At 39.1% G+C, this 15,293-nt stretch overlaps 2 protein-coding genes across 2 annotated transcripts; one reads left to right on the forward strand and one right to left on the reverse strand.

Moving 5' to 3' along the window:
• Nucleotides 1-1,172: 1,172 nt before the first annotated feature.
• LOC129425890 (uncharacterized) lies at nt 1,173-3,315 on the reverse strand. The gene has a single exon (XM_055181955.2). The coding sequence runs from the start codon at nt 2,887-2,889 to the stop codon at nt 1,651-1,653; it is 1,239 nt and encodes a 412-aa protein (XP_055037930.2). The 5' UTR covers nt 2,890-3,315; the 3' UTR covers nt 1,173-1,650.
• Nucleotides 3,316-5,552: 2,237 nt separating this feature from the next.
• On the forward strand, nt 5,553-12,803 carry tgif1 (TGFB-induced factor homeobox 1). Its single transcript, XM_055181967.2, has 3 exons — nt 5,553-6,317; nt 8,333-8,562; nt 11,162-12,803. The coding sequence occupies exons 1-3, from the start codon at nt 6,302-6,304 to the stop codon at nt 11,768-11,770; spliced, it is 855 nt and encodes a 284-aa protein (XP_055037942.1). The 5' UTR covers nt 5,553-6,301; the 3' UTR covers nt 11,771-12,803.
• Nucleotides 12,804-15,293: the final 2,490 nt, after the last annotated feature.

Raw genomic sequence — 15,293 nt, forward strand, 5'->3', positions numbered from 1 at the left:
TCTCCTCTCGTTCCGGCACGTTTATCATTTTTTTACCATATGGATGTAATCTGCTAATGTTAGCACTTTTAGGCATGTTTTGGGGATCCAGAAGTTATTTTTAGATTTTACAACCAGATGTCTAAAGTGCCTTTTAATAAACTTTGCAGTTTTTTAAATATATTTTTAAGAAAACAAATTCTTAGTATTTTTGTCTTGTTTTCAGTAAAAATATCTAAAAATTCTTATATTAAGATGCTGTTTTTTGATGAGCAAAACAACCCAAGAAAATAAGTCTAGTTTTTAGAAAATTATTATTTATCAAATTTAAGTGATTTTCTGCATAAAACAAGCAAAAATAATAATAATAATAATAATAATAATCTGCCAATGGGGTTAGCAAAAAAAAAAATCTAGAATTTTTTTCTTAAACCCTAAATTAAAAAAAATTCAAGAAAATTAGCTTACCCCATTGGCAGATTTTTTTGCTTGTTTTATGCACAAAATCACTTAAATTTGATATTTTTGGTCTAAAAACTAGACTTATTTTCTGATCGTTTTGCTCATCAAGAAAGAGACTCTTAATTTAAGAATTTTTTGATATTTTTACTGAAAACAAGACAAAAATACTATTTTCTTGAAAATATTTTTTTGCAGTGTAGCACTTGGTGTTTGGGGCATTAATGCATTTGACAGGTGCTTCACAGTGACCCACAGTGCATTCAGGCTATTATATCAAATGTATGCATTTCCTGGTAATCAAACCTGTTATTAGTGCCATGATACAGTTTATTTTTGTCTATTTAAGAATACATTTTTGTACAATTAAGTGTGCTATAAAGTACCAATGGGCGTTGTTAAATAACGTTTGTTTTGTTCAACCATGTACAAGTTGTATATGGCAAGCTCCTAAAAGTAAAACTTTACCCACTGACAGATGCATGCAATAAATCATCTCGAAAACAATAAAGAGAAATCCAGCAATTCTTATGGTAAAATAAACAACTTGTATTAAATGAATGCTGCTGGATTCCTCTTTGTTGTTTGTTTTTTAGTGCCATTGTCTTCCAGCTGTTACAGTAAAGCATGTAATTGTTTAAGGACTGTTTGGATGGTAACAATGCTTTACATAAACTGTTCCACAGTGACCTCTTCTGACTTGATGGTGTAAAAAAACACATTCAAGTTTTAAATTGCTTCAAAGAATTTATTCCAAAATACATTTGTTACAAAATAGATTTCAGGCACTTGAAATGACAGAAACATCGTTTTGGTTTATATAACACAACAGAACACGAATACAGATTAACAAAAACATTGTGGTAATGTTTGTATAAGTGCTACACTTTCCATTTAGGTGGAAAGCTGTTTTACACAACATATGTACAATACACATGAAAAAATATTCTCAAGAAGTCAAATTCTGACACACATGCAATAAAATCTAAGAAATATTCGTTCAGACCCGAACAATCTTTATTTTCCATATCACCATCATTGTGTGCACTGCACTTCAACACGTTTATGGAAACATTAATGCACACAGATAAAAATGTAATAAATTAAGGCAATATTCAATCACACAGGGAATCAAAGTGCAATCCATTCGGAAACATCAGTACAAGTACAGTATTCCCAGATACATTCTCCAAATTAAGGTTCTGTTTGGTGTCAGTGCAGGCCATTCTGTTCAATGTACATTTTGGAGAGGGACGCCGCCATGGACTTGGCCAACTCCTCGTCTCTTTTGCGCTGTACCTGTGTGTGACGGCACCAGTCGTCATATTCCGGATTGGGCTGACAGCTGTCCAACAGCACGTCATAATGACCGTTGCTGAGCCAGCTCAACCAAATGGCTGGTTTAGACAAGTCCTCCTCTCCCAAGTAATGCACCATGGTGGAAACTGTTGGGCTTTCCACGCTACCCCCAGTGGTTAGGTAGATATTGGCGTTCAGCATCTGACTCATGGCCAAAAGCTCCGGATAGCCAGCCCATGCACCGTCCTGCGCTGCATTGATCAGAAACTCCCCGACGTCACCTTCTATGATGGGGTTGAATTCTTCCAGGTGGTCTGCGATGTGGTGCATGGTTTGCTCTCTGAGATCTTTGTGCATTGACTGGTCCCCATAAGCAGCTTTGGAAACGGCCCGATACAGGCAGTTCCCATCTGGGATGATGTGAAAGCGGTATTTCTGCCTGTCGTGGAGGTATTTGTTCTGTTTTTCCACTTCGGCCAGGTAACGGGTAACTTTGTTGTCAATGTCACTTTTGGGGGGTGTTGAGGTGGGTTTTTGAAGGACATGCAGCTCGAAGACAGGCTCGTCTGTAGGTTCACTGTCATCTTCCTGTTGAGGTTTATTATTGATTGGACCTTCAGATGAGCATATCTGTGCAGTACCAAAAGTTGTGGCATCTGGCCTTTCACAGACTATATAATCATCGGTGTCAAAAAACCTATCACAGTTCATAGAATTAATATCACCTCTGTCCTCAAAATCGTCCCTTGTGTCCAAAAAGGAACCAGAATGGACATTATCACCTCCATTGACTGCATGAGAAATTCGCCCGTGGTGTGGCTCCAAAGGTTTGCGGTTCGTGTGTGGCTCCTTAACGATGTGAATGGGTACAGATCTCTCCACACCATCCGGTCGTGTGATTATAATCTCGGCAGTGGATGTATAAAAAATCGGCCTCATCGAGGTGGCCTCGTAACAAGAAAAAGCAGGCATCTTTGCGTCCGTCCGTTCCCCCCTGGCCAAATACGCTTCCGTTGCGTTTCCGTTAACAGCGCTATCAACCGGATCCAAAGAACTTGAGCTTGTCGAGTTATTGACGACACTGGTAAGAGTTACCGAAACTTTTCGAGAGGATCCAGGGTAGTGTGTTAGCGCGCTACTGTACAAGTGCATTTTCAACAGCCTCCCTTTATACAATACGCCTTTGGCCTCGTTGTTACCGAATGATGACAGCAGAGTCTAAAAATATTTTTTGTCATCAGTAGCGGTGAATGTGTAGGGCGCGTTTCCATGGATCCTCGTTCCCCGCTACCGCAGAGTGATCGTGTCCCAGATATCTTGCGTCAGTCTCAAAGCAACCCTAAATTTAGAGCGCGCAACGGTAACCGGACCCCGAAGTCTCTGACACGCCGCCCGGAGGAGACGACCCGCAGTCCGCGGGAATGTGAAAGATGTGATGTGTCACCGGGGCTCTCGGTGCTTCTCTCGTTTCTGTCCGCGTTGTTTACGCTGCCCAGCGCGTCAGGGCGGCGTCGCCAGATTGGAATGCGTAAAGCTTGCCAAGAGGCCGCGGGTTCCCATAAAGCTGTGCAAAACTCTCAACAGCGAGGAAGTCCCGCCTCACACAAAACTTCATTGGTCCCACTTTTATCAAGAAAAAAAATGTTGAAACATATCGACGTAATAATTTTAAAAATAATAACATTTATAAGTAAGATCGACTATAAGAAAAAACACAATCTAAGTTTTTTTTTAATACGTTGATAAAAGAAAAAAATCTTCTTGTACCCAGCATCTCATGTTTTCCTTATATGGCTTTCATCTCCATTTTATTGACAGCTAGGCTTTCACAATTATGGACATTTATGGACTGAACGTTTTTTATTGGTTTTACAGAATTGCAAATAGGCTACAGCCACTAAGATAATAAAACAATAAAAAATAAATAGTGATAAGAAAAAATTAAGTTAATAAAAAATAAAAGAGTTATAAGTGGATACATATTTTACAGCCTTTTTATTTTTTAAACATAATATTGTTTTTAGGTATTGTTGGACTTCTGTGCTAAAAATGAAGGAAAAACATTCCTCCATATTTACATTTATCAATACAAAATTGAGCTAAAAGCATTAACAAATTAATTAAATTATATTTCTTATGATATGAGACGTCATAGGAGAAAAACAAACAAAACATTCATAGACTGACTATTCTGTCTCTTGACCTTATCCCTAATGACATCATACTCCACAATAAGAGTACACCTGTTTTGAGTTTGTTCATTTCTATAAGTCACTGTATGTTTCATAAATGTACCAGCCAGGCAATATTATTAAGTGCTATGCTATCTATCTATCTATGATGATGATTCCAGGGGAAGTGATGTCACAGAATAGGTCATGGTTAAATCAGTCAGTCAGTTTGGCACATGGCCTTTAAATAGCTTTCAGGCACAGTGTCAGGGATAGTGTCAGGTGCCTTCTCAGTTTCACTGTGCTGACATCTGTCTCTATAAATCCAACTCGTGTGGATATCTCCAATATTATGCTTGTCTCAATAAAAGTCAAAATGTCTCGTGTACTGATAGTAGAAACCTCATACTGTAGCTATTCTGCATCCTGTTTTATTTTGTTTTCATTTCATACATAGCGATTGATGTTAACAAATGGGATAAATAACAGTAATTATTTTTACAAAACGGAACTACTTTAAAACTTTTATTTTGTTGGGCTATTGTAATTTGATTCGTCGTATTTGTTTATTTTAATATTTAACTTAAAACACTTGAAAACAAACAAAATCTAGGCATCAGTTGACTTGCACCACACGATGGCAGCCTCTGCTCATCTAACACTTTTGAAGAGTAACATGCTTGCCGTTACGCATTTTAACGCAAGTGGGCGCAATTGGATCCTGTTTATTCCATCATCACAACAACAACACACCTATTTTACTACGATAATAAAGAAGGTCTTACACAATCCCAAATGAGCTGTATCGATGCTTATGAGAAATCGTAAATCATGACGTCATCCATACAAGAGCAAACCATTTAAAGACATTACCTCATCACGCACCTTAATAAAGGACGATGAAGTGTGTAATGTTCATATTTTTGTTGTAATATAAATTCGTTGTAGATATAAACTGATGCTTACGAGTATGCAGTAGAAACCTCTGCTATCATCAATAGCACAGTTAGAATTAAAGCCAAACAGACGCATGACGCACGCACATGGAAATGTCAACGACCTGACCTACATCGATTCCAAACCCAGATTTCTAAGCTTTTTACTACTACCATGTGTCTCGGTGTTTTGACAAGTAGTACACGTTTGCTTTTAAAGGTCTGTGTCTGACTTTTCATCATTTATAATAACCTGTGCATAAGCACGACCAGTCTGTGTATCCAATGCTCTATTTGATGCAGAACTGTAAACTAAATTGGTAAAAAAAATGCGTGAGTAACGGAAAAGTCATTCGGTCACAAGAACACACAAAATATATGAAATGTGGGTCGCTTTGGAGAAATGCGTAATTGTAAACTGTCCTCGTTGCGCCAAATTGGAACTGGAATTGGGCTCCGTACGCAGTAGAGATAATCGGCGTTAGGGATTCAGAGACTGCTGTGATTTGAATTAGGGACGCGTCTCCAGGACAGCTGAAGAAACAAGCGATTCTTGGTTTACAACCAAAGCCCCGTCATCTAATCCCAACGGTCAACTGCGTATCACGCAGCGCTGCGCCAACAGGAAGCATCGCGCACGGGTTACAAATGGAGCTGTGGCGCTCATGTCGTATACCAGCATCATGGACATCTGTCACCTGAAATAAATGCCGCATTGCACCTTATAACACATCTTAGGTTACTGCACTAACATCCCGCAGCAGCAAAAATGTCTGCCACATGAACACAAATAACACTCAAACATCCAAAAAACGAACGTGAAGGCTAAAAATAAGAATAACTGTTTTGGAGTACGCCTAACTGAAGTATGCTGATGAAAGCAAATCCAGATATATCCCTGCCATGTGTCTGCCTCTCTCGGTAACGTTAACCTACATTCACAATAAACCAGCTTCCTGTCTCCCTGCCGCAGTCATTAAAGGGAAACGTGCAGGAACTACATCCGCGTCCAAAACAAGTCGGCACAAAAACATCGCGCTAGTACTCTACACCGTTCTATACGCAAGTTTAAAATTCGGCTCGGTTTGTCCAAATCCCTTTTATTGTCTCTTTTTGTATGTCTGGTGTCAGATTTTTCCCTCTTGCCCTCGGAGGGGGAGGATCTAACCGCGTTGAGTCACGCAGCTGTCAAAGATAGCTGTCACCCAGTTTCCACATCAAACACACACAGTGAATGAGAGACGCGCAGCCTGTCCCAGGTACCCGACAATGTGTTGCGTCTCCGACAAATGAAAAACGCGCTCCGCGGAGATTCCTCGACAAACGCGATACATCACTCGATACTTTGTAACGACCTGGAATAATACAATCTGTGTGATTAAAGCGAGGACGAATCGAGGCTTTGGACATAAAAACGACCTCCTTGTTGCCAACGTGAAAAGGGGATTTCTGACGGACATGAAGACCAAAAAGGGTACGTATCATGTGGATATGGCTTATGTACTGCTTAAACGTGTTATATTTTATCGGCGATTAGATTAAACTTATCGATTATGCTTAAACAGAAACGCGTTTTCTCCATGTCTGACATTGCCTGCTATTGTTTTCCGCTGCAGACAAAACAGCCTTTTCTCACCATGTGCTGGCGGGCTGTCACAACGAGATATGCTTTTTAAGACGCGTCTTTTTAATTCACACTATCAAAACATTGATTTGCGTACAAACACGCTAAAGTACATCTAGTCTGTTTTTTATTTTTTAGAGATTCAGTGAATGAATCCCGATTATAGGCATCCATAACTTTAAGTTAAACGTCTCCAGATGTGACGTTTCGGTTTAAGTTTATTGTGTGCGTCTATGGGTTAGTGTTGTAAGATGGTAAACAGCCCTCGTTTAGTAGTTTAAACACCTCTTGACATGGAAAACTGTCGAGGCGTTACGAGTTTCTCGTAACACTGACTGAAGTTTTGTTGGGAATGTGAGGGGAACTTTCCAAGTGTGCTCTTCAAATGGTGTTTGTTGTTTTAGTTTACATGTCGATCGGTCGAATCTTCTGCTTAAGTATGAAACGTGCAACAATGTAACATTAAATCCTGACCTTCTTTTGTGACGTTTTGTGTATTTCGCGCCGCTTCCTCGAGGCGACGCTTTCACATTCTGTCCGACCTCGTGTTTCTCACTGCACACAATAGATCCCCAACTATTTTCCTCTCTTTAAGTTTATCATTTGCACGTACCGTAACTTTTAACCGTGTTGGATGTACTGTCGACCTTTCGTTTATCACCTGACGCCATTTTATACGTTTTCACAAAAGGAAAAGTCGAAAAAACAGAGTTTGAAATGTCCCACAACCGACATTCTTTTGTTCGGTCTTGAGATTTGCAACAGGTTCCCATCCCCCTCCTCCTCCTCATACAGGCCCACGCGAAATTACTCCTCATTACTCCTTTTCACAAGTTCAATCATTTTCTCACACAACCACGATTAGGGGGTGCGCATGTGATTTCACTCGTTTCATTTTTAGACCTCGAAGAGAAGTGTCCCTTGTGGTTCACACGCATACACCAAAGGAAAAGTTGGGGAAAGTTTTGTTGCACTTACATGGTGGTCTTCAAGTAAACGTCCTCTTTAACACTTATAATGACGTATATCTTTGTTTACGTCATACGTAATAGTAACAAATTAAAGTTACACTTACTGTTGGCTCTCACGTTTATAAATGAGATTCAAACATCTGTTAAATGTAAACTAGGGTTGTTTACATTTTAGTTATAGGCTATTAGTAATAATATAAAATTCTCCACTATAGTTCTTTCTAATTTGCATCTATGTAAAATAGCTTACTGTTCTTGAACGTAATTGCTTAAAAACTGGTCTTTATGTAAATGTACATGCTGTATTTACTGTAGTCTGATGGGCAAGATGAAACATTGACACAGTTTAGTCTTTTGTGACGCCTCCACTCCAATCATGAATCACATGGCTTTGCTTGACAGCAGGGACGTGACACATCAGCTGCAACACACACACACGCTTATACATGCATGCATACAGGCAGACAGGCACTGTTGTGTAGCATTTGGCTTTTTGGAGGGAGAGACAGTTTGTGAGTGAATGTGTGGGGGGTGTAGGGTCCTCAGCAGGAGTTGGGGGGGTTGATGTTTGACTGGGTGTCTTTTGTCCTCTTTGTGGACACACACCGATCAGTGATTCCTGTTTTTCTCATTCCCTGAAACACATTCCTCATAGGCTATATCATATTTCCTAAAGTTAACCATAATTTACACAAACTTGAAAAAATAAGTTGTCTCGTGTGTCCAAGCTACTCTTTTGTTTATATATACAATGGCAGTGGATAGTGCCCAGCGACAGTCGTGGGCACCATTTGCTTTAGTAGTAAAGAAAAAGTGTCTTGGACATAATGCTGCAAGCAAACGCCTTTTGGGTTGAATCAATTTTGAATCAACTTTGTGTTGTTCTGACAACAGGTTTGTTGGCGATGTCTGGCAGTGAGACAGAAGATGAGGACAGTTTGGATGTGCCTCTGGACCTCTCTTCAAACGGAGGTGTGTCAGGGAAAAGAAAGAGGAGAGGAAACCTGCCCAAAGAGTCAGTACAGATACTTCGCGACTGGCTCTACCAACATCGCTACAACGCCTATCCATCAGAACAAGAGAAAGCCCTGCTTTCCAAGCAAACCCATCTCTCTACACTACAGGTACTGAAAGTTTACAGCATACGTCTATGTAGTCTAGTACTTGGCAAAAGCACAAAAGACGGGAGATGAACCACATGGTATGCAGTCATTTGGATTAAAAAGATAGCAGCTGCTATTTTGATCAACCGAAGGCTGTTTCTTTATTCAGGCTTAAAGTTTCTCACGACTGGTTTCCGTCAAGAACGAGAGGGGGAATTTTTCAGTTTTCTGCTTTGTTGATCAGTAATCTATTTACGTGCTTCACGGGAGAGCAGTTAGCTGTCATCGGTATCGCTTTCTGCTTCAAGTGATGTGTAAAGGAAACAGAAAAGTTCAATGTCATAACTAGGTGTCAGAATATGAGAGTCAGCTGTTTTTGCTAGCGCGACTGCGTTTGAGATCAGACATTCTGGTCCTGCTGAGCTTTAGCGTCATATAAACAACACTTCCTGTGAGTGCAGTCAATGGAGAAAATTCCTGTAGACAGATGAGTGAATAACTGTTTTGAGTCATCGGAGATGTGGCCATATAGAGAGGAGAGAGAGAGAAAGAGAGAGAGACTTGCTCAGACACTGGGCTAGGAATTTCCCCTGTGCTCAGCCAGCTGTCTCACTAACAATAGGGAGACACAATGCACACACACATTAACATAGTGAAGACTACCAGGCTCAGGCTGACCGTTGGATACACAATACCGGCCCATTACCCAGAGAGCTATAGTGGCTTCTTTTCTGAAGAGACTTACAGGAAGACAATACAGCTGCATTACCATACTGAGGATTGCAACTTGAAAGCGCTCCCCTTTTATAGATAGAGAGAAAGAACTTCAGGTTATTTATTTCAGCGTGGCATAATGTAACACACGTGTGAGTGGGGAAAATAGGTCAACATTAGAATAGATAAACAACTTTGCTTAATATTGTAACAAGTATACTTTGCTTGAAGAGTTGAAAAGTATGAAGAGTCGGAAAAACTTGAAATATGTTTAAAGGTTGTCTATATATGATATGCATATGATGTCCGCTAGTACTGTAAACGTTTGTCTAAATAGATGTGATTTTTGTTTTCATTTAATTTTAAATGTAAATGATTGCCTGCGGTGTGACATCTGCATTGACTGAAAAGGCTGAATAATTCAGTTGTTGATATAGACGTGAGGTGTTAATAGTCGGCCATTAGCACAAGGCAATAATTGGTCTTTATTTAAAGCGAGATAAAGATACACACTGAAGTATTCGCACGCGTTTTCTATAGCCGAAAATGCTGTATTTGCATTAGAGTAGATCTCACACCGCCTCAGGTAAGACTCACCAGAGCCATGAATGATACAAAGCTATTAGCATGATTAAGGCTAAAGCCCTTAGGCCCACCAAAAAAGAGCAATCTCTGGGATATAAAGGTGAACTGTTACTTAGGTGATTGAGAGAAATGCGTACCACCGAGAGCTTCCTGGTTTGATTTTAACTGCAAGCTCAGCCTTTTTTTTTTCAAAAGAGGAAAAACTAAAATAGATGTCAGGGAACCGTCACATGTCAACTCAGTGTTATGAATTGCCATTTAAACCACAGATTATCATGCAATCACTGAAGAGGCGTAAACAAGTTATTTATAAGCGCATACGGTTAAAAATGAATTGCAGAATGAAAGTGTCAGTAATTTATTGCTAAAATAAACATTGTTATTATTAAAATTATTTTTAAAAAATTTTTAAACTATTATTTTTTAAAATTTTATATATATATAAATTTATATATATGGTTTCAGCAGTAACAACATAAACAAGCCGCTGTCGCGGTCCGCAGGTAACTTCTGGTAAACTCCGCTAATAATAAATAACAACAAAGTACTTTAAACGTAGTTTATTTATATAACAAGCAAAAAAAACAACACATAGATTACCTGAGAAACCAAAACATTTGTTATTTTCGATGAGGAATTTGTTCAAGAGATCAGTTTAGCAAGTAGTCAGACCAATAAAAAAACAAAACCGGAAGTAAAGTTCGGATCCAGACGTGTATCACGTGTGTCCGATGAAACCGTCAAAATATATATATATATATATATATATATATATATATAAAACACATTTTAAAAACAATAGTTTAACCATTTTTTTTAAATAATTTTAATAATAACAATGTTTATTTTAGCAATAAATTATTGACACTTGCATATACACATATATATATATATATATATATATATATATATATATATATAATATATATATATATAATAACAATGTTTTTTCAAGCAATAACTTCAACCAAAAAAAATTGGTGTGTTTTATATAAATTATATATATAATATTATATAATTTATATAAAACACAACAATTTTTTTTGGTTGAAGTTATTGCTTGAAAAAACATTGTTATTAATAAAATGAATAAAAAAATATTGTTAAACTATTATTTTGATATATATAATTTATAAAACATACACACAAATTTAATTGTTGAAGGAAAATGATAAAAACATTTTTTTAAAGCAGTGACAAGGATCTTATTACAATTAATACTGCAGCTTGTGTTACATTTTAAAAAACACATAATATATAATTTATTTAATTGATGCAAAGTATCATTTCGATGTATCCTAATGTGCTCCTCTCTCCACAGGTGTGTAACTGGTTCATAAACGCTCGGCGGCGACTCCTTCCCGAGATGCTCCGGAAAGACGGCAAAGACCCCAACCAGTTCACCATCTCTCGACGGGGCAGCAAAGGCGGTGAAATGCTGAGCGACAGCTCCCAGTCCCCCAAACACGGCCTGCTTGCCAACGGAGAAGACCGCAGCGGTTACGAACCCGGTTCCCCGCACTCGGCCAGCAACACACCCATCTCCACCGCTTACCCTAAAAAGGCCCTGTCTCCCAAAACGCCCCCCTCACCTGGACCTGTCTTACCCAGACCCTCCGTTATCTGCCACACCACCATCACAGCCACGCAAGGTATCGGCTCGACGGCCCAAGGCGGGCGAGTGCCCGGTTTGGGGGTCGAGGGAGCCACAGAGCTTCCGATCACAGATGTGGTCGGCCTTTTCGGGTGTCGAGGGGGCATCGGGGTGAGCGGAGAGGGTAACATCAGTCCTCAAAGCGGCCTGTTTAACACTCCTCCACCCACCCCACCCGACCTCACACAGGACTTCAGTGGCTTTCAGCTGCTGGTCGATGTGGCATTGAAGAGGGCCGCAGAAATGGAGCTGCAGGCGAAACAGCTCCTCGCCTGAAGACGGATGGATGAAGCCGCTTCATCGACGTTTGTTTCTTGCTCCCCGATCCCAAGCCCCCGAACTCCAAACGGAGTTAAAAAACTTGACTGAGCAACCGAAAGCAAACAAGCATGACCTGATCATTTCTATTTTTGGTAAATGTAAATCAAATTGATGAGGATTCCTTTATGTAAAGCATTTCAAGGTGCCTTGGCAGTCAGTTCTTTTTTTGTATTCCATTTATATGTAAATAAATATGTATCGTTTGTTTTGTACACAGGGGACCAAAACCAAATACAGTACAACGACTTCCTGTCTTTCCTTGTTTGGAGAAGACAAGCGCTTCTCCTCGTTTCATTCCTCACGAGTCTTTCTTTCTGTTTTTTCAGAGATTCGGCTCTGTGATCGTTTATTCTGCCTCATTTTTTAAAAACGCATCTGACATTGTTCATTCTGCCTCAGTTTTTTTGCACAAAATGGCAGGTCATCTCAGTATCAACTCTAGCTTTCTCTGACAGACTTTAATCACTACTGCACCGGGTCGTTCTGTGTCTCATAGACGTTCAGTTTTTGTATTATTTTGTTGTAAAGTTTCAAATGCTGTCTTTAGTATTTTTTTCTTTTCATTTATCTCGAGGGATATTCAGATGTAGCAGAACTATAGTCTGAGATTTCCTCCGAATACTCAGTGTAGAAACGGCCAGTGAATGTGCCCACATGCTCCCCGCTCCACCCTTATACACCCACAGACATACACACACACACACACAAACAAGCTGAAAGATGAACACTACATGAATTGTATTAGTTTTTTATTTTGATTTTCTTTTGGTTTACCAAGTTGAGACCACTTTAAGAGGATTAAAGGAAAGAATGGTTTTATCTCACCAAAAATATTGATTTATAGGTTTTGGGACCTTAGAACAGTGCATTTACAGTAGCCAATGTGACATGATGCCCAATGATATGTGACTTCTCCTCCTTACTGTGCAATGTATGTGGCAAATAGGGGTCACACGGTGTTTAAATAAAGTTTTGTTTTCTACGAAAATGCTGCTTGCATCTCCTTAATTCATTTTGACATTGAGACGTATTCTTAAAAATAAATGCCCGGTTATGCAGACAGGGCACAAGTCTAGTCCAAGCCTAAAATGCATGTTTGCGCTGTCCTACCCTACTGAAAGATCCAGCATAAGCTGGTGAGCTGGATTTAGCTGGTCTCCAGGGTTCCTACGTGTCCTTGAAATACTTGAAAGTTTGTGAATCTGGGGAAAATCTAAGGCCCTGGGAAGTTTTTGAAAATGTACATGCATAGACACAGGCCATTGAAAGTACTTGAATCTATTTTATGCAAGAAGTTTTCTGAAAAAAATCCATATTATTCCCTGTGTAGTGTAGGATAATATCATAAAAATTCTAGACTTTTTAAGCATACGTGCTAAACTGTTTGCTTTAAATGCTTATATCTTCTGTATGCGAATGTTGATTCATACCAAAATGCTTTTTGCATAGTTGTGTTTGCATGAAAACAGCTTTGATTACGTATGTAACTCTTGTTCCTTGAGAAGGGAACGAGACGCTGCGTCTCCCTTGCCATACTTCCTGCGTCCCGGTAATGCCGTCTTTGGCAATATTTCAGATAGCGATATACTTCCTGGCTCCCGCGTCACCCTGTCTTTAAGCCTCACCATTGGTTGAATTTGATATACACATTCAGACACACTTACCCCTGAAGGTGTCCCCAAAGTGTCACCGCAGTGACGCAGCGCTAGTTCCCTCGAAATTAACTGTAACAATGTATCTTAAAAGGTAGCATGATGTAATCTTCCTCTCACTTGAAATGTGTCCCCACATTTAGTCCTTGAATTTGAGTGTATTGGACCTGGAAAGTCCTTGAAAGGTCATTGAATTTGAAGTTAACTAAGGTGTGGGAACCCTGTGGTCTCCCAGCTTGGTTTTAGCTGATAATGCTGGTGTAGCAAGCTAGTCTGTGTTTAGGTCACTTTTTAAGCTGAAAGACCAGCTTTGTCAGGCTGGGAGGACCAGCTTAGACCAGCTAATGCCACCTTAAACCAGCTAAAACCAGCTACCAGCTTATGCTGGATTTTTCAGTAGGGTAACTCAAAATAACTTGCAATGAGATATCTTAAAATATACTACAAATCAACATTTGTATTTAAAAAAAAGTTGCTCAAAATTGTCCTTAGACAAGAACTTATATGAAAGGTCTTGATCCACTTTAAAAGTGTATATCTGTGCCGTTTTGTTTCAAAATATACACTAGTAATGTTTTTTCTGGTAAATTTATTAAAGCTACTTAAATGTCTTAATTTAACTAAGACTTACTGCTGGCTTAATCTAAGCCCTGTATGTGTTTACTGAAAGGTTAACCAAGCAGTATAGACTTCCTATATATCTGACTGTAAATGTAAAAACTATATACATGAAGTCCCAATAAGCTTTAGTGACATTTTTACATGTATCAAAAGTGACACAGTGCAACAAGGTGTATGTTTTATCACTGTCTTCCCTGGGATATGAACCCACAACTTTTGTGAGCTACTTTTGTTTAAACTTTTCCCAAACTGGCAAGGTTCTGGGATTGAAAGTTCAAAACAAAAGATCAAGGGATAGATTCACCTTCAGATGTTGCATATTTCCACCAGCGCTTGTTAGGCCAGATAGATGAAGGTGGTTTTATAGAGCGGAAGCCCTCCAGATCAGGTACATCTTGAAGATGTGATTTATCCCATCCTACCACTGGCCTACCTCGACATCTCTGACATGAAAGTCGTGTTCCTACAGGCTATCACTAAATCATACTGACATTCTTCTGTGTGTAAGCTTCACAAGAACGCCAATTAGCATAATCCTGCATTTAATTAGCAGTAGCTAAAACCAGACGTCAACCATAGCTTGCCAATGGCGTCTGCGAGAGCGTGCGTGTCTGTGTATCCGAGCGCAGACAATAAAGGCGGATTAGCCGTGACACGTCTGTCCTGGATATCTAATTCACACTCGGTCAGACAGCTGTTCTTTCCTTTAACCAAGATTCAAATAAACAACATTCAAAAGGGTCACCCGTCTAGTTGGCAACAAGTGATCATACTTATTAGCAGATCTGAGCTCTTAATCAAACGAACACCTATTTTAAATGGGTATATAAAGACCTTTCAGGCACGGATTTGAATAGAATTCATCTGTATTCTGGGTTCCTCTTTAGAAATAGCCTGAAGGTGTCTACTAATGAGTCAAAAGAGGGATTTGCTCCTGTAGGGTTACCTAAGGCCATACATCTGAAACTACACATGCAGACTTAAACATAAAGTCATGTTAATTCATTTTATAGACTCAAAGATACACTGTAAAAAATACTTTGCTGCCTTAAAATTTTTTGTTGAATCAACTCGGATTTACAAGTCATTTCAACTTTCTATTATTTATCTTGACTGGAGATGAGTTGTTATAACTTATAAAATTAAGTTGACTTTTCTCAATTATATTTTATAAGTTGTGACAACTCATCTTTGTTGACATGACT

The sequence above is a fragment of the Misgurnus anguillicaudatus genome, chromosome 25 (assembly GCF_027580225.2).
Source record: "Misgurnus anguillicaudatus chromosome 25, ASM2758022v2, whole genome shotgun sequence".
Taxonomy (NCBI): domain Eukaryota; kingdom Metazoa; phylum Chordata; class Actinopteri; order Cypriniformes; family Cobitidae; genus Misgurnus; species Misgurnus anguillicaudatus.